Source organism: Balaenoptera ricei, chromosome 9 (genome assembly GCF_028023285.1).
Source record: "Balaenoptera ricei isolate mBalRic1 chromosome 9, mBalRic1.hap2, whole genome shotgun sequence".
Lineage (NCBI taxonomy): Eukaryota > Metazoa > Chordata > Mammalia > Artiodactyla > Balaenopteridae > Balaenoptera > Balaenoptera ricei.
Window position 1 is genome coordinate 24,440,155 of NC_082647.1, and position 26,981 is coordinate 24,467,135.

Here is a 26,981-nt window from a genome sequence, read left to right on the forward strand (position 1 = left end):
GCTCAAGAGGGAGGGGATATGGAGATATATGTATATGTATAGCTGATTCACTTTGTTATACAGCAGAAACTAACAAAACATTGTAAAGCAATTGTACTCCAATAAAGATGTTAAAAAAAAAAAAAAAAAAAAAGCTTGTTGGTGAACAAAACGGTAGACCCAGTAAGGTACAGGATGGAATTGGGCATTCTGCAGATGAAAGAGACATATTCACTTTAGAACTTTATATTTTAAAAGAACTTCTACAACCAAATGACTCTTCATATTTTCAGGTACAGAGGAGGCAATAAAAACAATGTTATAAGTAGTTTTGTATTTCCCTCTTGTTTTTGCAATTTCTTCCCCTATTCTCTTAAAGGATAATTTTCAAACAGGTAAAACCATGACTTCTATACAAATATAAAATAAAGATGTGTCAAAAATTTTATTTTAACTCACTAATTAATGAGGGAACCAGAAAGATATTACAAGTGATTCAAAGCAGAGCCTGGAGGATGGATATATATACAGGCAACTAGGAATGCTGAAGTGAATTTGCTAAAGATGCAAAACTGTACAGCAAAACTACAGAGTGAAAATGTAAAGTTTGAAAACATTTCTTTTACAGAGTAGAAATTAATTGTCTCTGTCTATACAGGGCCACATTTGTACAAATAGGAATCATTTGCATCTTTATTAGGTCTTCACAAGTTAAATTCCCTCTCCATAGGGGTGCAAAACATGCCAGTTAAAAGCAAAGGGGCTACAGAATCAGATAACCCCAAAGGGTTTATTAGGCAGCACCCAGTGTTCCATTGAAAGGATACCCAATAATCATCTTGCCAGTTTCAAAGTCTACTAACAATTTCTCCTGATGTCCCAAACTAAGTAAAAGAGGTGAGAGATTGTCCTAGATTTCATGCCCTACGGTGCAAAAAAAAAATCCACAATAGAAGAACTCAGTTGAAAACTGGATTAAATTTGTACAAGGAGGTGCTTAAACACAACCACTAACTGTGGTAGAGGCTGAAATACAATCTTTTTAAAATTCCAGCATTTCTGAGCAATTTCATTCAGAAACATGTTCAGACTAAGAAAGACAGACTTCTCTCTTATTCCCGTGGAAAGCATAAATGCTTTTGGATTTCTTTAGAAGGAGAGAGGGATACCCCTGCGGTTCTGGGGAGTGTGAACAGGAGAGCTTTACAAAACAAGAACTGGCCACACATGACTCCTAGGGCTCAAAGAACTATGGACAAAAGGCCATAAAGCAACGCACTCAGCCATTAGAGAGGGCGACCAGCTGAAGCAAACTCCCCCACGATCGATCGAGGTCTCCTTAACAAACTCCAACTCTTTTGCAGAAGGAGAGGTGAAAAGGGAGCTGGGGGGAGGGATGGGAGGACAGGAGAGGAGAGGGGGAGGGGATGGAGAAAGGAAAGAACCTCAGCAGCATGGGAGAGAGAGACTCCCAGGGTAGCTGCCCCTCTGCCGTCGCAGCTGCCTTCGCCACAGGGCTGTCGTGCACGTTTCTGTGCTGTGAGAATCCTGGTCAAAGAGCTGCACATTGCGGTACGACTGGAGTGGCTGGAGTTCAAGGACCTTCGGGTGCGGGGAGAGGACGAGTGGAGCAAAGAGAGCAGCAGCTTCCCCTAAACTGGCAAAAACTAGAGCTGCCAAATGCAGGAGAGATGCAAGAAAGCACCTGAGAACCCAGCACCAGCACTGAGCCCGGCTTCCCCGTGAGCAGCCATCAACCTTATGGAGCACATAAGGCTTCTAGCAGCAAGGTCAGCAGCCGGTGCGCTGGCTCTTGCAGGACAAGGTTCTTCTGGGATTTCCCCAGGGGAGCAAATATACAGTGTGAAGGGACCTCTAGTGCTAAGCAACCAAACTCCCAGGCAGAACCCTAGGCCTTGACCTTGTGTAGTCAGCACAAAAGGGACATTAGAGGGTTAGGAGGTTACTCAGAGGCTAAGGGAGAGTAAAAGAGGGAAGAGCTACTAAAACAAACAAGAAAGGAGCATTGGTACCATCAAATCACCGGTGATTAGAAGCTGAGAGGAACCTTAGGGTCACGTAAGCAGCAGGAGGCATTCTAAACAAGTAGGCCAGAAGACACACAAGGGAGCTGCAGTTTAACACAGACCTAAGTTATAAAGCCCCTGGGTGACTGTACTGCTTTATACCTTCCTCAGACTTGCTGGACAGACCACTTTTTAAATCTCTTCAGCCAAAAATATTTTTAAACTCTTACATTGAGGCCCAACTCCATTGGGAGGTAAGAAAAGATAACTTCTATAATGGCCCCCAAGACTCATGGAAAGGGCTGCTTCCAACACCCTGAGGAAAAGAGGACAGCGCTATTCAAGTTCAAAAAGGCACTGAAAAACCAGAACCTGAAGGAAGAGGTCAGGAGGACATGCTTAAAACCCTGCCTATTTATTTTAAAGGAACACTTCCATCCTTTATATTTGCATGTGAGACTCTGACTGGGCAACTATGCAGGTCTTCATGATTTAAAGGAGAAAGCAGGGACCTGAAAATCTGACTCTCCCTACTCCCCAGCCCCAGAGCTAGTCTTTGGACCATTCTAGGCCATGTTTAAGCACATTCATATTAGTAATAGTATGTATCTCCAACAAAAACCACTCATGGATAGAGGAGGTTACCAAGAAGCCAGTATGGAACGTGAGCAAAGAAGACAACCTTCAAGTGAGCCCAACCAGAAGGCAAGAAAGGAGAGAAGAGCAGAATAAACAACAGCAAAATCTGCTTCCAAGTCATCAAGATTCCACGCCATGGAAAGGCAGAAGATGTTCAGGAGATGGACAGCCCCATCCTGGCAATCGGACCCATTCTGGGACTGTTAGAAATGTGGCTGGAGTGGATAGGATGCCGGGCTAGGCTCTAGCCTCTCATGCTGTCGTCAACACACGTCATAACTCCACACGCACCTGAGAGGAAAGAACACATGACAGGAAATAGAGGAAAAGTCAAATAGACACTATGACTCACCAAGCACCAGCGGAGGGAGGCAGAGGAAGAAATCGGTGCAACGCGGCTGCAACCTGAGGAGTGGGAGCCCTCTCTTACCTCAGAACCATAATTGATTTGTCTGATTTACCAGAACAACAGCAAGCCACGCACCAGTCACATTTTATTGCCTGTTTTACACGTTATATCTGCAGGAGATTGTATTTATTACAGAGGAGGCTACAGCAAAAACAATAATAAACCGAAGATAAGCAACAGCCTTATATTCCACTGACGCACATTCCGACTTTTTGTATGCTGGCGAGGGAGGGGGTGGAGAAAGGAATAGGGAAAAACAAAACCCACTAATAATGAAAACATGGTTGTATGAAGGGAAGCAGTCACCACAGAACCACCATCCAAATGGAATCAGATCTAGTACCAAGTTGATCAAATTCTTAGCGGTTTCACATTCACAGAAACATCCCGGCCTGAAGGGTAACCGGACAGGGGTAATAAGGACAGCAATTGACAGGTGCTTGTAATAGCCTATTTCCTTCACCTTCAAAAGTCAGAAATAAAGGAAACCAGTAACTGCTTCAGGACCCAAATTACCAGATTTTTTTTTCCCCCCTTAGTGGATACCCTGAAAAACAGGAGCACAGATGCAGAAGAGCCAAGTTTATCCAGGCCCCAGGCAAAAGGTAGGTTCATCCAGTTGGCATTGCCCCAGGCAAAAGGTAGGTTCATCCAGTTGGCATTGCCCCAGGCAAAAGGTAGGTTCATCCAGTTGGCATTGCCCCAGGCAAAAGGTAGGTTCATCCAGTTGGCATTACTCACAGACACCATGAAGCTCACAGAAAACACAACTCTTAGCTGACGTTAATGTCAAAAATCATCTATATTAACAAAATCAAAACGCAACACAACCTAAACACTGGGGAGCCATCGTAACATTTTTGAAAAGTCAAAGAACTGTAATGCGTTCTTGCTATGGGAAGGGATGCAAGAGACTCAATTGGGGACAGGAGAACACAAAGTCAGAAAGCATGTTTAGCAGCCAATACCTGAGCGGTCCGGTCCTGGGAAAAGCTGACGAATGCACATGAAAAGGCCTGCTTGTTTCAGCACCACATGACGAGGCGAGCATCTCACCTGCCGAAGCAGAGTCAGTCTACACTTGGGTTACTTAACTTCCCATGGTAGGGAGTCAGCCAAGCAGGGCTTGCACTTGCTAACTCTCTACAGGAGGCATTTTCATGCACTCTGATCCTTACCTGCTAAAATCATTTTTACAAAATACAAGAGAGGGGATGGGAACAACGGGTAGAAACCTGACTCTAAGAGTGGGAGGCCACTAAGACTAGAACAAATGTATGGGTTATTTGTCTCACAATCATGATATAACCTCTTCCACAGAGCATATTTCTTGAGTGTTTAGAAAACAAAATGTGAAGAGCATATATGTCTTCTTCTCCTCCAAGGATGTGTCCTCGGTTGTGGTGAGAGGTCATGCACAAATATCAGTTCATAGTCAGTTATGGTGGCAGCATATTGCATATAGTGTCAGCTCAACAAAAACTGCCATTTACCACAACCTGCAACTAAAAGGGGGACCAATGGTGGGAGGGAAGGACACAAGGATTTAAAAAAAAAATTGAGAAACTTTAATGAAACCATTATATATGCTTGTATTACATGGTCTTTATTCCAATGTTTGTTTCTTCAACCAGATGTAAACTATTTGCCCATCTGACCCCACATGCCTACCTGTCCCTCAGTAAGATAACCAGAATGCTTCAGGAAGCTGAAGACCCATACATCTCACTTAAATGGCACAAGGGCACCCAGAACACACACATACTGAACACGACATTGTGATGGAAAGAAACGAAGGTTAGAAGGGGGAGACAAAACTCGTCTATTATACAGGGTACCAAAAAAACCTGCAATCTAAGCTGAATAATGTGTGATGAAGGTGGACAAGGTCATTCTGACATCTATTAAATGGAATAGCTTTTTCACTTCCACTCTCCCACGTGATCTAGCTTTCCTCTTTTATTTATGTGGTAAGTGGGGGAGCCTGACCTGCATTTATTTTTGAATAATGTAAGAGCAAACCAATTCGCCAATATCTAGGCAGAAAAGAGGATAAAGGTATGTATGAAACCGAACTACAGTTTAGTGGGGGATTATGAAGACAGGTTTCCTAAGATTCATTGCTACCAAAAACAAACACGCAAACATAAAGAAAACGCATCAAGGTAGAAGGCAGCATGTGATCCAAAGATAGCATTCAAGATCATTAGGACACTACACTGGGGGTACCAAGAGCACAGCCCCAAAGCAACTGTAACTCTACCTCAAAAACCTGCTGAGGGCCTCACCTCGATGCCAATAGGAAATCTAAGCAAGAATAGAAACTCCACAGGCCAAAACAGAGCACCATCCCCAAGGCTGAATTCAGCTTCTAGACGGCCCTGGAGTATGGGCCAGACATGAGCTTTTGGGTGGGCATATCTGCCATTAGTGCAGGAGTCACCACTATGTTTTCCAAAATAGGTATTTTACAGCGTTGTCCCCCTGCAGTTGAATAACCAAAAAAATTACCCTTTGACTTCACCAAAAGAATGATATTAAAGGAAATACTGTTGAGAATGCCACAGCAGACACATATAGAAATTAATATACACATGAACAATAACTCAGCACGGTAAACCACGGAGAAAACTGGCCTGATACCAGCTTGCTGGGAAAGTCACCTGTGAACCATGAGCCCCAGGAGATACAACGCAGTCACCTGTGGCTCAAAGGCCATTAGTAACAGGTTTTCTGGGCTTCTCTGGACTTGAACTACGAGGAACGCACAGTGATGTACCTTGCTCATTAAACAGTGGCACAACGCCTTGACAGAAGTCTAATTAATTAATTGCCACACTGTGCAATCTGTAGTCTGCAATGACTGCTACAGAGAGGGAAAAGCTCAACAGAATCCCAGTGATTAAAGCCAACAGGGGACGACCACACCCAGGCAAAGGAGAGCTGCCGAGACAGGCTCGAAGCCACCACAAGGAACTACAGGCAAAGCCTGAGCCAGGCCTGGGAACACACCATAAGCTACACCGGAATTCATCACTGCTGTGGGCCCGGCTGAGCTTCTGTTTACGGTAGTATTTTCTTCTTGTGCCCGAGGCAAGCTTCCCAAGTGTCCAAGCTAAGACTGACTACCCTTCCTCTGTCATGTCCCTTGGGCTGCGTGCTCCTCCCTACACGTGACCTGGAGCCCCTCCTTACCCATTAGTGACTACGGGAGTTGAACTGGATGGTGTGTGTCCCAGGAACAGAGGGTGAAACTGACAGCCAGAAGGCCTTCCCCGGCCACCTGATCAAAATCAACCCCTGAACCCTCACTACTGCCTTGGTCTGCCCTATTCCTCAGAGCAGTCGCTGCTGCCTGGCATTGCTACTGTCTCCCTTTCCCGCTTGCATGTAGGGACTTTATCAGTTCTGTTCATTGTTATATCCTCTGCTTAGAGCAGTTCCAGCCACAGTAGGCACTTGCTGAGTAAATGAATAAACCCCCTCAACTAACAAAGGCGTCTAGTTCAGCCAATGAAAGTTCCGAAACGTGCAAGGGTAGCATCCTGATCATGAAATAGTCGTTTGGACACAGTCTTAAGGGAGCGCAGAAGTATCTGCATCATCTCTTCTCCTGTATCATCTAGTACATCTGTTAGCTCAAAGGATGCTCACATACTTCTCCCTAGTTGATCAGGATTAATTAGGATTAATTCCTAAACCTGTCCTAGAACCTGTATTTGACCTTTCTCCACTAAGACTTTCCAGTCACAGAACAGGGATTTTTTTTTTTAAAAGGTAATTTTATTTTAATACAACTCAAAAGAAATATCTCCTAACTCATGATAATAAGAAAAGGGAAAAGCAACTCAGTAAAAATTCAGGTGAAGAGATAGGCAGTTTTATGCCCTTGCTGAAATTCTGCTTTCCTGGAGTATAAAACAGGATCTCTATAGATGCATTAGCAGAAGCCATGGAAAAATTCACATTCAGCGCCTGAAAAAGAATGAGCTACAGAAAACACATAAACTGAGGTCCTTCGGTGAATGAGCAGCCAAGCTCTTGGCGCCTCGGAGCCACACAGCTTCATTCACGGACACAACTCACCCCAGATATGTCTGCGACACGGTGGATAGGCACTTCCTTCTTGCTATGCAATCCTTTGCCATTCTTAATAGCCCTGTAAAGAAAGAAGAAAAAAGAAAAGAAGCCCGATGACAATACAAATCACACTGGGAAGGGGTAAGGAGGGTGGGACAAGGCGGCAGGAAGAGAGGTTGGTCCGATGGTCATGTGTCACTACACAGGGCACACTGCTGAGCAGCCGGTCTCGGCCAGAGCACTGGGAGGTGGGGAGGCACACTCCTGCTCTTCCCCTAAGCCCAGTTACCACAAGCTGGCTGCTAGTTACTGCTAACAGTGTGCCTGGCTATCAAAGAGAGCTCCAGGACTTGCTTCCAAAGGAAAGGCATCGTTCTAGGCACAAAAGAAGAATCAGTTGGAGAGCACATTCCTAAAAAACAGAAGTAATAATGTTTCTTTCTGTGTTTAATCACATGAAACATTTTAAATGCAAAAATATGTAGCTTGTGTTCCAATTCTAATGGAAATAAGTTCCTCCCAGGTAAAAAGATAAGTTGCCCTGAATGCAGCAATACTGTACAGAAAAGTCTTTTTAATAATGGGGGAGAAGGGAATCCCCTGGCAGTCCAGTGCTTAGAGCTCGGCGCTTTCACCACCGGCCTGGGTTCGATCCCTGGGCAGGGAACTAAGATATGGCAAGCTGCACCGCACGGCTGAAGAAAGAAAACGGGGCGGTGGTGGGGGAGAAATTAGCAAAGGTACATAACTGACATTAAGCCTCATTTTCAATCAGTCTCAGGTTGTAATAACACTGGGTTTAGCAGGGGACCCTGGGACACACATCTGACCACTGGCTGGTTTGCTCCAATCTCCCACCTTTTGCCTTCTAATCCCTTGAGTGGTAGCTTCAGGGACATGATCACTCATGTAACAATGAAGGACCGCAGAATCAAAGGTGATGGGTACATCACTCAGCGATGACACCATTAGTCAAGACCTTTGCGCATCCTGCCAGCCTCCTGACCCACGCAGGGAACACTGCTGTGTTTGGAGATTGAGAAAGAGATTCAGGAGTGTGACTGCTCCATGAACTAGACTTTCTAGGGTTTCCATATTCCAGAGAAAGTGTTAAAGTAAACTGCCCAGGCCAGGGTCAACATGTCGGACCCTCACACTAGGAACCACACTGCAACCTTCTTCCCACTCGGGCTCCACTAATGAGTAGGAGTAGACGCGTTACTCTCAGGTCCTAACTTTCTAAATCCAATTCACAAATCAAACTGGGTGGGTGTTGCTGAGTGCAAAGTGCAACAGTCATTTCTTACATACTCGGGCCCTTATCACTCCCCACTTGCCCCTTTTTCCACCCCAGGGGACCTGTCTCTCACTCAACTGATCTGAATCACCTTCTGTTCAGATACGACAAACAAAACACTTCCCTTACCACCCAGTTTCCATTCCATGATGAGGGGAAGAAGTCAAAGTATAGAATTAAGAAAAAAATCATACACTCATTCTAATCTGAACTGTTAGCTGAAAGAAAACATTTCCAAGTTCCTTGACTCCCATGATTCCTCCTGAATCTGAATCAAGGGCTTCAGCTTTAGAAATTGCAGATGAGTCACAATTACTCCATTTAATTTTAGTCCAGTGATTTATTGTTCAGGGTGTCTGATAATGACCATGGACCAGGTTTAACCCCTGGTCCCTTGGGATCTGCACACTAATGGTAGCTCCAGCTCTTCCATCTCCCAAAGCCCTGTGTACATCCTGTTTGTGTCCTGTTTCTACAGCCTCCTCTGCCACCAGCAGGCTTTCCCATTTTGCTACCATAAACTCAAAGGAAGCGGCTTGGGAACAAACCCGCAGCGAGGCAAGGCAAGCTCACTGCCACCTGAGGGTAAGTCGCCTTTCTTCTAGGCGAAGCCTGCTCAGCTTTCTGCAGGTCCCGTGTGGGCACAGATTGCCCACAGCCTTCTCCTTTTCTAACAACCAAAATACGTGGACCTGCTCAATAAACAGATGGTTCATGGAGAACACTGCTGAACTCCTGGCCTTTCCTGGGGGCTGGAGAGCACCTCATATACTACAAGGAAAAAAGAACAGGGCCTGGGCAGTACATCAGAAAACAGGTTCTCAAGGCAAAAGTGGTGAGCTGGTAACCTACAATTCTGCTTTCTCTCTGTGACCCCAAAGTAGCTTTGTGCCATAAGCAGAAATTCAGCACTTAACCAAGATTAAACATACCACCCCAAGGGGAAAAACATAATACCCCAAAGCAGAAAAAATGGACATATGACATTTGAAACAATCCAGAATTCTTTAAAATTAAGTCTTTTTTGTTTCATTGTCTTATTTATTTTTTAACATCTTTATTGGAGTATAATTGCTTTACAGTGGTGTGTTAGTTTCTGCTTTATAACAAAGTGAATCAGCTATACATATACATATATCCCCATATCTCCTCCCTCTTGCATCTCCCTCCCACCCTCCCTCCCACCCCACCCCTCTAGGTGGTCACAAAGCACCGAGCTGATCTCCCTGTGCTATGCGGCCATTCTCTATGTCTGTGTCTTTATTCCTGTCCTGCCCCTAGGTTCTTCAGGATCTTTTTTTTTTTTTAGATTCCATATATATGTGTTAGCATATGGTATTTATTTTTCTCTTTCTCACTTAATTTTACTGTCATACAGTGAAGTAAGTCTTAATATTAAAAGAAGAAATTCTGCTTACCTTGTTCCTAAAAAGAATATTAGATACTTGTTTACATTCAGGCATTAATTTTGGAAAAACCTTCAAAGACTTCATCTTTTCATACTTTAGATACAATTGCTAAATTAGATAAATTTCAGGCAACATCATATTTAAACTGAGAAATAGTTCTTATTTTAGTTCTTAGCAAAACAGAGACAAAATTGAAAGTTAATAATTTGTAGACACTAAGTACAAATGCTGCCCGCGCAGGAAGCCCTCTAAAGTATAAGTAGTGTGCTGGACCCAGACAGCAAAGTGTGAGGGATCACTGAGTATCTAAACGGTTTCATGTGCCAGCTTGGGTCTCCCTCCCTGTGCTGAGGTTGCTTTGGTTCTTGTCTGCCAGCTGCTGCAGAAACGACACCAGGTGAGCCATCCCCAGAAAACCTCCCTCAGCCTGACACAAGGCTGATGCCAGGGGAGGGGGAGGGGGAGGGAGGGGATCTGGGAGAACCACCCAGTGCAGGAGGCTGGGAGGGAGGTGATATGGGGATATATGTATACATTTAACTGATTCACTTTGTTGTACAGCAGAAACTAACAACATTGTAAAGCAATTATACTCCAATAAAGATGTAGAAAAAAAAAAAGAAATTCGTGCTTTTATCTCAAAGAGGTAAGGAGCAAACACCAAGAGTGGTAGGCTTACCACAGTGCTGTTAACGAAAGGAATATAATATATACCTTTGTTCCGGGATGCAAGCATCCATATACGACATGCCTGCCTACTAACAATTGTATATAGGAAAATAAAAACAGGAAGATCCTGGTTCTGCTGCCTTGTCATTATTTCCTGGTGCGGCTACCCCTGTATCTTACATAAGCCAGCTTCTCTGGGATAGGTTTGGGGCCCTCTGTCTTTGAGACCTGGGAGGGCATAAAGGTAGCAGGTTTGCTTCCACCGATACCTGCTCCACAGAGCAAACACCAACTCCCCTCCCCATGCTGCCTGCAGGCTGCAACCACCGTTCAACATCCCTTTTCATTAGGCAAGGAATGAAACTCCTGACTTCTAAACTTCACCTACTGTGTCTGCTGAATAGCTGCTTTCTCACAAAGGCAGGCTGAAGCTCAGGCCAGCCAGGAGAAAGGAAGCAGGTGGGCAGAGCACAGGCTGCTCCTCTCAGAGGCTTTCTTCTCCAAGCAGCCGCAGCACAAAGATGGCAACAACCAGCAGTGTCAATAATGGACAGAAATCATCACCAGCCAGGAAAAGTGAGTAACGTCCACATACCTACAAAGACGTAACAGTAAAGCAGAGGGATGAAAACTCAGCTTTCTAGGTTGCTTCTAGAAGCTTCTAGAAGCTATAGCGTGGAAGAGGAACCCCATTCAGATCACTGGAAAACTATTCCCTTTAACCAACGAAGTCTGAAATTCTTCTGTATGAGATACTACTGCCTTCCCACTAGAAGATAAAAACCATCAACTCTGCAAAGGCAGGCAGGGAGGTTTTTAAAGGGAGATTAGCCCCGTTACCTTAGCACAACAGAATTAGAACCTAGCACTCTTTATACAAAGAAACAGAGTTTGCTCTTCGGTTCTGGGGCCCCTTGCACAGTCAGAAAACCTCCTTCTCCAAGGCACAAGCCTTAGCACCACTGACATCTTGTGTCATCAGTTCATCTTGTGCCAACAAAGAGGCCATGACCTTTATTTCAATGTATAGATTATTATTCTGAATATTTTTGTGAGTTTACAAAAAAAGTTCAAAGACCGTATGGTTAGATTCAACCTTATCCCAATCATAAAATAGTTGCCACACGAGGAATTCTTAACCTGGCGACATAAGTGAGCTTCACGTAGGATGCTGGGAATACCTATTAGCTAACCTGAAATGGTAGTAGAATTATATATATGAATTTTTCTGGGGCATGGGAACTCCAACAGTTTCCCAGTTCAAAAAGAACCACTTTCATACATAAAGGGATCTAAAGAAAATAAAGTGACAGAAAGCATACAACAGAGAGGTGGCAGGGAAATGACGAGGAAGATCCGGAGGCCCTGAATTCATCATTCCCCTTTAACAACACTGTCTTGGTAACCAGGAACCACAATGTCCCTTAACTCTGCTTCTGCTTCCTTGCCTGCATCCAAAACTTCCTTCCTAACTGTGTTCACTTGGCTCTTTTGTAACCCCCTTGGGCCAGGCCCACACCAATTTATTCCAAGATAACATCAGGAATATTTTAAATCCACTCAGGCCCCTCTGAGAGTGCACACTACTGCTGCATGACTTCTCCACAGAATTGATTTCCTCATTTTGCTCCCCTACTTATACCCATAACAAAGACCACCAGCCTGTGACATCCATCGAGTGGAAAGTATAATGCTTGGCTTTCATGTGCCCCAGAGTTTATGTCTTCCCACCATTTCCACATTACTCCTTCTAATTCAATTAGGTCCATCTTCCCCAGGCCCCCTACATGCAAGTTATTCATTACACTGTCTTTATAGATCCACACTAGAGAAAGAAAAGAATTACAGCTTATCAGTAGTCACCACCTCACCACAGTCATAAAACAATTGTCACATAGGAATTGTTAACCTGGGGTCCTAGGTGGGGGGCTGTTTGAACACTGGAAGTATCTATGAACCACTTTGAAATGGCAGAACTATAGATGTGAATGGGTACACGCACGTGTATCACTCAGTTCAGCATGCAATTTAAACTGCAATGCAGTATTTTCAAATTGTATCATGTGTTCACTTTATTTCTATAGCTAGACTACAGGCCCTTCGGGGGTTAGAATTCTATCCTTAATACTCGTTACGGTACTTAACACAGAGCTATGTCACATAGTTTTAAACTCAGGGTCACCTAGTTCAATTACTGTGTGCCTAGTAAAGCTGAACAAATGCCCGCTGACTAATGCAGAGTGTGAAGGTATTTCAGATTGGAGACATGGATAATGCCAACTGAGTGTAGGGCACAGAAGAGTGAGGCTTGCTGGCTCTCCTGGAGGTGCAGGTTCACGATATATGCTCCAGGTCGCAGACATCTTGGTTTCGCTACTTGGAGTGGGGCAAGGCAGAAGAGCTGAAAGCCTGGCCTCTGAGCAGAAGCAAAAGTGCATCAAGAACAAAAGCCTCTCATTCCCTTCTTCAAGAGTCCTACAGCTAGAGGAGACGGTCAACAGTCTGAAAGGCAGTGATGGGAGCAAAGCTCCAACCACCATAAACAGTGAAATGGAACCAAGTGGCAGGATTGTCAGAAACACCTACTAGGTAATACAGGGTAAATGACTAAGGAGAAAGGAAAATAATTCCAACGGAACAGGATAAAAAGCAGAACAAAGAATGAGCAACTTGCTAAACTTCTAAAGGAGCTTTCATTGTGTTTCAGATCATACTGATGAATACAGCAGTGAAACACAGCAAAAAGGAACACTTCCTTTGGCCTTTCTACTGGCTCCTTGGCAGTGGGAGGAAGCAACCGGATCCTGACACTCGGAAAATGAGACACAGAGCAGGCACAGGTGCACAATGGTGGGTGGGCCTTATGCAGCTGCATTTTCAACGAAATCAGAATTACTGATAAGACAGAAAAGATGGAGAGTACAGAGACTGGAAAGGAGGAAATTGAGTCCTATGGTCAACAGGAGGTCAGTGAGCTAATGAGTCAGGAGGTATTATGAAGCAGCGGAGCAAATAACAAGGAACTCTGGGCCACCTCATCGAAAACTAATATAAGAAGAAACGAAGACGCACTGCTATTGCACCAGGTGTGACATGTGATCTGCTGTGCTCAGGTTAAGAGAGGGGGAAAAACTGAGCTCTGTGGCAGAGAATCACCAGAGAAGAGGTAGCCCAATATTAGATTCATGGGAAACACAAGCAGACCACGCTGTCCCAGATTAGGACCAAAGGACTACTAGAGAGCAAGTAGAAATGGTCAGTGTCAGTCTAAAGTCTTCTTGAGGGGCTTCCCTGGTGGCGCAGTGGTTAAGAATCCGCCTGCCGCTGCAGGAGACATGGGTTCGAGCCCTGGTCTGGGAAGATCCCACATGCCGTGGAACTACTAAGCCCGTGCGCCACAACTACTGAGCCTGTGCTCTAGAGCCCGCAAGCCACAACTGCTGAGCCCATGTGCCACAACTACTGAAGCCCATGCGCCTAGAGCCCGTGCTCCCGAGAAGCCACTGCAATGAGAAACCCGTGCACCTCAACGAAGAGTAGCCCCCGCTCGCCGCAACCAGAGAAAAGCCCACGTGCAGCAACGAAGACCCAACGCAGCCATAAATAAAATAAATAAATTTATAAAAAATAAATAAATAAAGGCTTCTTGAGAGGACAAGGCTGCAGAAAGGTGAGATGAGAGGCAATGACAACTCAAAATTGCCTCAATGACACTGGTTTTGTAATTTTTTCATATCTTTTTATTTATTTTTATTTTTTTGGCTGTGCCACGCGGAATTCGGGAACTTAGCTCCCCGACCAGGATCAAACCCACACCCCCTGCAGTGGAAGCGCGGAGTCTTAACCACTGGACTGGCAGGGAAGTCCCAAATTTTTTCATGTCTTGATCACAGAGACAAAACAGGGCCAGAGAAAAAATAGGAGAAAGAACGATGCGTAATTCAATTCCAAGACAAAAGCATCATTAACAAAATTTCTAAGTGTTTATATACACATACCTGCCCACTTAAATTGTGGGAAAAGTTTGGCGATTGTTTTTTCCCCCAGAAACAATAACTAAATGGACACTTCCTTGTGTTATTAGTTTTATTACATCATTTTGAATAACTGCACATAAGTCCATAATATGGATGCACATTCCATAATTTAATCAATTGCCTACTGCTAGATATTTATGTGAATGTTAATACTCCAGTATAATACTTCCAGTACTATAAATAATGCCAAAGGAATAACTCTTAAACTGTCAGGCACCTCCCTAATTATTCCTTAGAATAAATTCATAGAAGTGGAATGGCTATGTCATAGGTCAGCAAAGCACTATTCCTGTTTTCCACCTCCCTTTCCCAAGGCAACCCAGACAGAACCCAGACAGAACACGCCTTGCCTCATGGACTCTATTTGTGGATAAACCCGTTGATTTAGGTGCTCCTTCCCAGGTACCCACTGGTATCTCCATGCTTATAATTATATTTGCAATTATTTACTTGCTCATCCAAAACCCCACTAGACCACACATTTTTGTTTTCTCCCCCAATGCACCTGATGTTTGTTATGTAAAATGAACAAATTAGAGAAAATTTTAATGCTTTTTCCTCAGTCAAAAGACGCAACAGGCTTACTACTGGGAAAAATGGTTTTTCTGATGTGAGTACACTTACAGGGACCTGCTGGAAAAGATTCACTGCCATCCACTTGAGATCTGGCTCTCTGAACTTGATGCAGAAGCAAGAGGCATGGGAAGTAAGCCTTCTCAACTTCCAGGCCCAGAGCTGGAGGAGGGGAAGTCAGGGGCAGCTGAGGAGATAACATATGCATGAGGGAGTTTACAAGAAATTTAGATGCAGAGAGTCTTACAAATGAAAGGAAGCTACGAAGGAGACTTCCCCTTTGCAAGCAGCTATAAAATTCTGTGCATTGATGTATCAGTGATTAATTATTTGAACTACAGTCCTCTGGAGAGATTTCCAAGGATTAGAGCAAAAGTAGGATAGGGATATCTGTAATAGACACTCAGCTCTCCGACCCATTCAGCCCCCTGACACCGCAGATGGGCAAATCAAGCAAGCACAGCAACCCTTAAGATGATTTCACATTAAGTTAGCCAAGAGCTGGTAGAGGCTACTCAGAAGGAATTCAGTTCAAAAGCCACGAATGCAGGGTATGAGGAAGGGGAAAGAGGAGTCAAAGGGAATACAGAACTATTCAATGGGCTTGGTGAGGAACAAGTATGGCTGGCAGGGAAGGCATAACTAGGACGGAAATCCAAAGAGATCTAAAGCTTATCCATTCCATGCCTTAGTCTCTATTACCTTTTACACATGGTTACAATTCCAACTATTAAATTATTAATGTGCCGTAAAAAGGACACACATTTTGATTTTTTCTTAAAAAACAAAAACAGGGCTTCCCTGGTGGCACAGTGGCTGAGAATCTGCCTGCTAATGCAGGGGACACGGGTTCGAGCCCTGGTCTGGGAGGATCCCACATGCCGTGGAGCAACTAGGCCCGTGAGCCACAACTACTGAGTCTGCGCATCTGGAGCCTGTGCTCCGCAACAAAAGAGGCCACGATAGTGAGAGGCCCGCACACCACGATGAAGAGTGGCCCCCGCTGGCCGCAACTGGAGAAAGCCCTCGCACAGAAACGAAGACCCAACACAGCCAAAAATAAATAAATAAATAAATAAAAATTTTAACAAACAAACAAACAAAACCAACCCAGCATTGTTAGGCCCCCAAGTCATTCCTCAAAAAAAAAAAAAAAAAAAAAAAACAGTTTAAAAAACAAAACAAAAACAAAACAAAACAGTGGTAAAGAATTGTTTAGGGCAGTGGTTCTCAAATTTTCATGCGCATTAGAACTACCTGAAGGACGCATGAAAAGAGATTGCTGGGACTCAACCCCAGTTTCTGATTCGGTAGGTCTGGGGTAAGGGAGATGTGGGGAGACCTGAGAACTCACATTTCTAACAAGTTCCCAGGTGAAAATGACGCTGCTGGTCTGAGGACCATCCTATGGGAACCAGTGGTTTAGGGAGTCAACTTATGAGACATTCAAAAATGTCAAGGGTCAAATGTTATCACTTTATTGTTATAACTTATTTGGGATTAAAATTATGTTCCCAGTATGATAATCTTCAAATGTATTTTGAAATATGTTGGACATATTTTGAAACCTCAAATATTTGGGGCTTGTGTGAGAGGAACTAGACCCTTTTAGCCAAGAGAACAGTGAGATGGTAGAGAACAGACAAGGTGCTGTGGACAAACGGTCACAGCTGGGTGGAGAGGGGGGACCAAGTTAATTAGGAAGGTTAGTCTAGAACAACTTCCTCTGAAAGAATACAACCAGTGCAGATTAATAATTACAGGAAAGACTGGGCAAGGAGGACTTCTTACTGTGAGTTCATTATTTGACCATGACCTATAGAACTACCCACACCTTGTGTACAACATAGGAGCTAAAGCTAATGGGTTCTGACTTTACCCCAAACCCCTCACACTAGTCATCAAGATGAGTCTCACAGTTTGAGTTGTATCAGATGGAACTGGGAGTGGGGAGGAAAGACAGGATGAAGAGTGAACAGATCCTCTTAATATCCTGAAGGAGAAAACTATTTGGAAATGGAGATATTATACAGCTCTCCAGAAGTGGCCATTTGTGCTGCCTTAAATGCAGATTGATTACTGCTATTTGGATGTTGAGTGCATCATCTCTTCTGAAGAAAGGGAAAAGCTAAATTTCCCCACATTCAGCTGTATCGTCAAATCACTTCCCCACACCAGCTCTTTTAATGCATTTTCCTGTTATCACATGCACTTGCAAGAGCTGATGTACCCTACTCCCCAACAGTGAAACGCCCCCCAACACTGACACGTGCTGAATCTCATTAGCAACCTCTGGCCGTGCCACCAGGGCAAGGGCAAGCCCCAACTCTAGCGGGGAGTGCACTTCCAGGGTTAAGGAAGAAAAGAAGCCATTAGGATACTGAAGAGAAAGACCGGCCTCCTTTCTCACGCTGGCCTCCCATTTGTACCAGCATGATGTAACACAGACGGGTGAAGAGGGCAGCAGATAATTCACCCAACTCCAGCTTTCTGTAATGCCTGGCCTACAAAAATCCAACCACACTCTGGCGCTACAGGAATTCAACAGTGAAGGAAAGAGAAAAACTTCAAATCAAAGCTCTGTTTTTAACAGTATTCAGTAGGATCTAGTTTTATGCAAAGAGAATTTTCACTTGGTTCAGGTCATTAGATTGAAAGTGAGAAATCTTGGTTTATTAAAGCTGTACCATTAAACTATTGAGAGGAACAGAGGCTGGACGGAAGAGATGAATTTCAGGGAGATGCCCTCATGGGAAAATTTAATAGAAGTGAGAGATGGAATAAAAAAGATATAAGGCAGGCAGTGTTCATGATGCAGAGGGAGAAAAGGAGGAGGGGCTAAGAAAACAGGTTAAGAAAAGAGAATAGGAAAAATAGCAACACCCAGAGGTCCTATTCAAGTTATTCAGAGTGTGTTCCCCTGAGACTGCATGCTTTGTAAGGCTTGAGTCTGTTATCTTTTTTCTTCACCACCTGGGACCCAGGGTACACTAAAGAGAACTGGAATGAAAAGGAACGAATGCAAAGCCATCACGTGCAAGAGAAAACCAGCCTTGAACAACTGTTCCCATTAGAGGAATGATTTGTTTTCTTGGAGAACTGGTTAACTCTAACTGGTCTATACATTGTGATAGGATATATTAGTTTCAAATTTACAAAACACAGACTCAACCTCAACACCAGTTTTCTCACCAGATTGGTAGGAAGATGAAACCTGCTTCATGCCAAGGCATTTCGCAAGTCAGAACTGTGTCAAGCCAGTAATGCTGACCTCTTCCAATTAAAGCAACAGAGAGCAAAAAAAAAATGCTGGTAAGTCTTCACGTTTCATTCATAAACAGCATTGTAAATGCCAGTTAAGTTGAAGGCACAGATAGGAAAGACCTTATAAAAAAGTTTTGTATTTTTTTATGCACAAGTCATTTTTTTCCTCCACCTATTAAAATTTTGTGGGAAAATTCCTCTATAAATCAGAAAAAAAAAAGTGGAGCTGCTCTGGCTCAATCAGGAGCGGGAAATCAAGCATACTTCTCTCCCAGTGGTATTATAAAAATGCAAAATACATGTACAGTTCACTGCTACAAGAGCAGGGAAGTCAGTAAGCCCAATGCAGACCCAGTAACTGCAACACCAAGAGAGGTTTGTACTTGAAACAGTTTCCCTCTTAATAATGACTACAGGTATTGGCCTAGGGAAGAGTTACCAACAAGTTTATAGCCTTCCGATCAAAGTCTGTGACAGAAATGCCAACACAGATTTCCTAGGGGTACAAGCAGGGAGAATTCTACAATAGGGAGGGCGCTGTCAACCAAGCTGGGTAAAAGCAAAAGAAATTTGATAGGATTTTAAGGAAGGGCTGGTGTTTACAGGGTTTGGAGGTTGGAGATGCAGAAGTCAGCAAGACAGGAGCACTAGTTGTTTTTGTTTTTAAAGAAAAGGGAAGTTGCAAGGTTCGCTCAATCAGAAATAGGAGTCCCTGCAGGGTCAGGGAGGACTCGGAGCCCAGGCAGAGCTGAGACAGGGCAGGCTCATGCTTGCCTCTCCAAGAGGGAGGACACCACCACAGTTTCCTTAATCTGCAGTGTGCCTGGCAAGAAAGAGAACACATAGGAAAAGATGAGAGCCTGCCCTTTTCTCTTCTCCCGAGATAACCCTAACCTCATTCTGTATGTCCAGAATGAATCTGAATTCATTTAAATCTGCTCAGACCCTAGGTTGTTCAATACAACTGCTTTCCCACTGTCAAGCTGGGGCATAAATTTCTTTTCTGAATATATACATCCTATCTTGAAATCACAAAATCTTAGAATTAAAGGGTACCTTAAAGGAATAAAGCCCAACTTCTGAACTAACAACTCCTGTATTTTCCTGCAATGAACCACAGACTAACGGTTTCTAGGAAACCTTCAAATATTACATTTTAATACAAAGTAGCTTTAGGTGAATGCAGACAGATGATATCCTACAGGTCGGGATGTCCAAGGAAAACAGGGCACACAGCCAGGCTTTGATTCCGTGAATTACCAGCTTATCTTCAGTGTCCATAATGAGCTCAACAAAAGCCCACCAGGAAAACCTGTAGAATGCTAGGGGAATTCACATTCTGTACTGTTTAAAATCAAACAGGATGTGTTATATCAAATACACAGAGTTTGAGAGACTGTGTAATACCTTAGAAAATAAGAAGGGTCCCCATAATTACTCAGTATCTTGGAAATACCTCAGAAGAATAGGAGATTCTCTGTAGGAGTCAAAGTCCCGCCTTAAGCTTAGAACACTCATCAAGACAGACAAAGCAGCCAGCCCGCTGGCTGAGAAATACTGAAGTCAAACAAGAATGGGAAATGTTGGGAAGTCAATATGGGGGTGAAAAATTAGAACGGTGCAGAAAAGAAATGATATGACACACTGCCAAAGGAGCCCACATGATGCCCCTAAAAGGGAGGGACCAAGTTCAGGAGTGTCATCAGAAAGTGTGGGTCAGCTGTACCTAAGTTCTTTTTACTATGAATATGGAGGACACACTGGAGCTCTCAGAAGACTGGGACACAAGCAAGGGCTTTTCAATGGAGCCCACAGAGAAGCAAGGCTCAAAAATACACACAAAAGTGCCAAACCTTTATTTTGCCAGGACACAAGGTAAGGAGGGAAGAGGCAGCTGATGATAGACAAGTGAACTAGAAAGGAAGGCCGCCTGTCGGGAATTAGGGGTTCATTTATCCTTTAAACGAGAAAGATGTGGCTTCCTCTAGATGAGCCATGTGTTTGAGGCATGTAAAGCGTTTCCCAAAAGCAGACAGGCATCTGAATGAAGGCACTGAGAAGGGTCAGGCACATGGAACAGAGCTCCTGAGGGGGTAGGATGAGCTCGTTTCTGGCGGGCAGGTGGATATGCCTGAAAGCATAGGCAGCTGCAAACTGGCATTCTTCTTCCTCTTCTGTCTCACCTGGTCTCCCAATGCATGCCTAACACGTCATTCCCTGAGCTCCCATCAGATGATCTGAGAAAGGCTGGCAGATCATACCCCCTTGCAGAGGAAGCAGCGGCTGCAGAGCCCTGAGAAAGCTCATCAACTCCCGCGCAGGCAGCTGGCTGACCCGAAAAGACAGACTTAACAGGCTGCCCTTTCCCCAACGCTTACAACGTTCTCTTAAAGGATTAATGGCCAAGCAGTGCTCTGGAAAGCAAAGTCAATGGCAGAGCACTGGGCACCACTGCCGAGATCACCAGTGATAACCAGAGAGAACAACAGGGATCCAGGGGACAGGGACAAGAAGTCTCTTGGAATCACCATCCCTGTGGGCAGGCACTCAAGAGAATGCTGGCCTTGCCATGTTACCTTCACCCACTTATTACTGACCAAAAGAGTTCCAGGATGAGTTGACTTGCCATGAACACAGCAGATATTATTAATTTGGCCTTTGCTAAAGCATTAGATACAGTACCTCAAGAAATTTTACTTGGGAAATTAATTCAAATTGGCTTGGTTCAGTACGCAATCACTGGAGTTTAAAAAGTGGCTGAAGGATGATAAACAAAAGACAGTTAAGTGACAGTCCAAGCAGCGAAAGACTTGGGGTCAACAGCAAAGCCATTCTTGTTTAGGGGTTCTATTCAGGTCCAAGGAAAGGAGTAAACAACTCGCTAATGAGATCTGCAGAGGACACTCAGCTGGGAGGTGGAGGGACCACACGGACAGGGGCATAATAATTACAAGGCCGAGTTCAACTGGAAAAAAATACAGCTCATCTATCTAGAGGAAAACAACCCTAAACTCAGATCATATTCACTAAGACAGGCAGGATAAGGGGCAGAAGCAGCATATAAAAACACAGGGAGGACTTCCCTGGTGGCGCAGTGGTTAAGAATCTGCCTGCCAATGCAGGGGACACACGGGTTCGATCCCTGATCCGGGAAGATCCCGCATGCTGCAGAGCAACTAAGCCCGTGTGCCACAACTACTGAGCCCACGTGCCACAACTACTGAAGCCCGCGCGCCTAGAGTCCGTGCTCCGCAGCAAGAGAAGCCCCTGTTTGCCACAACGAGAGAAAGCCTGCACGCAGCAACAAAGACCCAACGCAGCCATACATACATACATACATACGTACATAATTAAAAAAAAAAAACCCACAGGGAATGTCTCATAGGGGCCAGAGTGCTTCAAACCGAAGGCGACCTAAAATAAAGCAGTGTCAGAGAAGAGGTGCTCCTGCGGTGAGGTTGACTATCATTTTCCCAAAAAGGGGGGTGCATTCTGCACTGAAAATAGTCTTCAATGGCTATAAGGCCACCATTCCTATCTGGCAGGTGTTCTGGTCTTTCTCGCTGGGGTTGGCATGGGGCTTGCGGACAGCACCGCTCCCAAGGAGGACTCGTTCGCAGGTCATGTGGGCCACTTCTCCTACAGCTTTCTAAGATGTGTACTGCCTCATGGCAATGCCTCCCTGGCCAGGGGAAGTGCTTAATTTCTCTCCGTTTACTCTACCTGCAGCAGTGCAATGATTTCGGAGCCAGTTTTTCCACCATCCGTCTGAAAGCAGTGGCTGGACACAATTATCTCCAGGCAGCTCACTGCTTTAACAGGCAAGCGTCTTGTTACATTCTATCAGCTCAAAATGAGTACCAGACTAAAAAGGCTGTTTTCTTTTTAAAACCTAAAAAATGTCACCTATCTCTGCATCCTCGTTAAAAACATTGTAGCACAACAGCATGATAAGAGAGCCTGTTGTGGCCTCACTTTCCAGAGCAGCTAGGCAAATTATTTTCATGCTTACCTGCCTGCCAGAGTTAAACATTCACCAGTGGCAGAGTGAACCCAGGGCAGAAAATGGGACTCTAGATCCCACTGTATTGTTAAGTGCTCCTGCTACACTGGGAATACATAACCGCTTCTCCAAGTTGCCACCAGATCAGACTGAGCATGCCCAGCACGAACCTCCCCACCCCCCACCCCCCAAATCCCACCTAAAGAACAGTCTAATCATTGTCCATTTCCTAGAATAGCAAAGTCATCAAACAGTAGTGAGAGATGTGAAGCCACATTTCCCACTATGGGTTCTTTCAGCCCAGCTGGCTTAGTGATAATATAGGCAGGGAGAGAAGAATAAGGAAGTGAGAAAGGGTTGAAGAGAAACACCAGTTCTGGACTATACATCATATTATTTTACACTAGACATGAATGAGCCTCAAGCAAAGATACTGAACTTTGTGCTGAAGACTTAGGTCCTAGGCAGGTCCTACTGGGAAAAGCCCACAGGAAAGAACCCAAAAAGCCACAGCAACCTGACAGACTGCTTTCTTAGCTGACATTCTGTGTGACATTCTACAGATGCCCTATCCATCAGGATGTGACATGATGTTAGAGGTAAATGTCACGTATCAGGGCAATGTTCTGGGCCAAAGAGCAAGAGAAGTGATCTCAATGACGAAGTCTAAAGTATAGACAGCATGTGCTGAAACTCATTCCTCCTCTTACCGTGGAGCGTAAGCTGGCAATTACCAAACTTCTAGAACAAACTAAGTCCTAGGTCACAGAAAAACGTCTGCGTGAGGCAAGCGCCTGCAATCACTTTGAAACAATGGATATATTTTGGTTGAGCCCAGCAGTCTGCTAAGCTCTCCGAGTCAGAACAGCGATCATCACCGAGTTCTGGCTCTGTTTCCCGGGAAGGCTGGAGGAATCGCTTCGTTCCCAGCACTGCCCAGTGACAGAAGGCCCCGTGAGAAAGAGCCTTGAGGAACTCCTGGTAAGAAATATTGCTGAGCAGCACGCATGTCCTTGGGGCAACCAGCCACGGGGATGAAGGACAAAAGGAAAATGTCACAGGGCTTCTCACAAATGCTCTCCTGCCAGCTGTCAGAAGTGTGAAACGCAAACTCATTTCCTAATAAATGTTTTCATTTCCTTTGTACATGACAAAAGGTCTAGAGGTGACAAATGGGAGGGGCCGGGGAGCAGAGGCCTCTGGAGGGAAGAACCCGAGGCAAACGTCCTGCACAGTAAGCAGGGTTCCACTGTTTGTCCCAGGGAAGGAAAGGATGGTGGAGATAAAAATATTCCACGTAGAAGTTTCTCATCTGTCGTTCATTTTACGGCATCTACTAGGAAGATCATATCTAATATATGCTTAAATTTTGCAGATTAAAAAAAATAGAGGCCCAAGCGTGTTTAACCAAGGTTAGATTGCGAGTTTGAAGTGAGGTCCCTTTTCTTTTGATGGGGAAAAGCTGGAATAATAAAAGAATACAAGCTTTCTCAGCATGTTGTTTTCTGTCGCATTCTGCTCAGGGATGGGCAGGATAGTGGGAAAGAAAAAAGTGGGGCCCTGGGACCCAAGGCGTTCACTTTAATTTAAATTATGCATCTCACCTGGCCTCGGCGGCGAGCAGTTCATCATAGTGAGAGGACCGCTGATCGTCATCCTGCCGGTATCTGATCACCGTGGCCAGACCTTTGCTGACAAGGGCCTCGGCAATGTTTCTGCAACAGAAAAGATAGGTCAGTGAGCACTCGAGGTGCATGTGGGGCTCAGTCAACAGCAATAATAAGTTAGCACCTGGAGGTCTTAACGCATCCTGGCAGAGGGAGGGAGAAGCCAAGGATTTCAAGACCAATGAGTTGCTAAGCTAGAAATCCAAATAAAAAGGAGGAATAACCAAGTCCCCTGGCTCAGCATTTTTCTGGTTAGTACAGTCAGATGCTATATCAATCCATACATAAAACCTGGCAGAAAATATCTGTAAAAAGCCCACATTACGCAGGGCTATTTACAGAATGTTATAAACAAGCCACTACCCTCAAGAAAAGTCTGCTCTAAAATATCAGGCATGCAGATAAAAAAAACAAAGCACATAAAAGCATGACCTAAATTTCTCAAAATCTCCTTTCTAGCCTATACTGGAACTAGAAAATACCATGTTCCAGTTTGGCAATGTTGGGAACACTGGTTTCACGCAACACTCAAAGTGCGTCTCTTCTCATCAGAACTCCCAACACTGGCTCTCCCCTCAACCCAAAGGGGGCTTGGAGGAAGTGAGGCTAGGAAGGAATTGGGGAGGGGGGAGGGGGAGGGGGAGGCATTGGGGTGGAATGAAAGATCTTTAAAACAATTGCATGGAAACAAAGTAAAAAGTATAAACCCTGTGATGACCAGCTTTGGAGCAATACTCCCAACAGTCCTTTTAGAACCACAGGATATTCAGATTGAATCCTGCTTCAAAAAAATTTCTCCAACATGCTGAATCTTTTCTTCACTAGAATAAGAAAGTGGGGCCACTGTGAGTGGCTTCCATCTACTCAGAAGAGTACACTGGAAATGGCGCTCAGACAACTAACGAAGCATATATGCATGGTTCCTCCCCAACCTGGAAAGGGACCTGTGATGGGCAGAAATGAAACTGCGAAAACAAATTTTCAAAAGTTACCTGTAGCCAAATACTGCAAAACAAGAGGCATAATATCACTGGGGGAGACCGGCGGTTATGTCTTTCTTTGTGTCTGTCGTAATTACACCAAAGGCCCCACTCAGACCATCTGGTGAGCTGCCCTTTAGGGAGGAGGGACGGTAAGCAATAGGCTACTGTACCATATGCTACGACTTAGTGTCGCTGGGGAATGCAGTTAACTCTAGTGGTTCTTATAGACTCTCAGACTGTGGGGATGCAGTTAGCCGGGCTAAGCAGTCTATAGGCACGTTTAAGCCACTTAAGGGTTCTCTTCATCAAAACCCAGGGATTTACTTTAAAAAAAGGGGCGGGGGGATATGTGCGGGTAGATAAAGGAGGAAAAGATGCTGTGGCTGATTCTCTTCTCATTATGTGCCCCTCTGCTGCCTGCTTATCTACTGCCAGCACGATATTAATATCTCCAAACTGCCACGGAATTAGCACTTCTCAAAATCCACCCCCACAAAGAGGCTGCTTTGCTGGCCACCCTGTCTCCTGAGTCACCGCATAAGCGTGCTGGCAAACGCTGTCATTATCACAGAGCTGGGTTTGGCAGTGTGGAGAATGCCAGCAGCCCCAAATCAGCAGCTGTAGATGATGCTGTATGGGGAGAATTTAACTAAGGGTGTCACCAAAGGCCCGAAAGGGCAGGAGAGAGGCTCCGCCCACCAAGAGGCCAGAGAGAAGATGGGGACGAGACCACCTGTGACAGGTTGAGACGGCTTAGTGATTGGAAATGCCAGAAGAACAAAGACACGTTTGGTACTAGTGCATTTGGAATAACGGTGCATTGACATTTTACAGTCAATATGTGGGGTCTGGAGGAGAAAGTTGGAATGACAGGGCAGAAGAGGGAGAATTCACACAAATAAGCTTCTATATGATAAGCTAGAGAATACTAAGCAAAATAGCACAAATGTTTAATGATCCACCCTGGTTAATTCTGCTCCAATCAATTCACAGTATTGAACTGAGTTCCTGTGTGGCCAGCAGAGAACCAAGGGCACAACCCTTCCCTCTCCTGCAGGGTTCTCGCCCTCCGGATCCTGCCAGCAAATGTCTACAAACCAGTTAGGGCCTCAGATTCTAAACTCCACAACCTGCCCACCACCTTCCCTCCCTTCTCTCCAAAGCTTCAGTGTGAGCCATATTCCCTTAGCTTCTTTTCCCTAAATACAGACTTCTCCTGGAAGAATGGTTGCGATGCTAGTACTCAGCAGCATGGAGAGTAAAAACACAGGAAACAATGACAGACATCATTATGGGGCCCCTCCTATGAGCCAGGCATGTGAGAATCACACCACATGTACTTTCTTCTTGGTGTGTGCTCCCCTGTGACATCACAGCATATTACAATCAATTCATCATCTATCTTCCAATTTGAAATTACGGGGTCTGAGAGGGCAAGGGCTGTGTCTTTCTTGCTCTGTACCCAAGTATGAGAAAAACATCTGATCGTTTTGGAAATACAGCACTGGAACATTATTTCTTATCCTAAGCATTTATTAGCCAAGCTTGCCCAGCATAGAAGTAAGGACAAAAGCTTTCTACATGCCTTCCCAGCTTTTGTTATTCTCCTCTCCATTATCTACGACTTGTATTTAAAGAGAATGAAAGGGGGCTTCCCTGGTGGCACAGTGGGTAAGAATCCTCCTGCCAATGCAGGGGTTCAAGCCCTGGTCCGGGAAGATCCCACATGTCGTGGAGCAACTAAGCCCGTGTGCCACAACTACTGAGCCTACACTCTAGAGCCCGCAAGCCACAACTACTGAGCCCACGTGCCACAACTACTGAAGCCCGTGCGCCTAGAGTCCGTCCTCCGCAGCAAGAGAAGCCCCCGCTCGCTGCAACTAGAGAAAGCCCGCGTGCAGCAACAAAGACCCAATGCAGCCAAAAATAAAATAAATAAAATAGA

General features: G+C 44.7%; 1 protein-coding gene across 1 annotated transcript in view; it reads right to left on the reverse strand.

Moving 5' to 3' along the window:
• The window catches only part of SND1 (staphylococcal nuclease and tudor domain containing 1), a 412,864-nt gene that overhangs the window by 157,960 nt on the left and 227,923 nt on the right, over positions 1-26,981 (reverse strand). Inside the window, exons 13-14 of the mRNA XM_059933468.1 lie at positions 23,991-24,101; positions 7,141-7,213 (exon numbers count right to left, since the gene is read on the reverse strand). Of these exons, the coding sequence (XP_059789451.1) occupies positions 7,141-7,213; positions 23,991-24,101 (184 nt within the window). The remainder of the gene's footprint in view (positions 1-7,140; positions 7,214-23,990; positions 24,102-26,981) is intronic.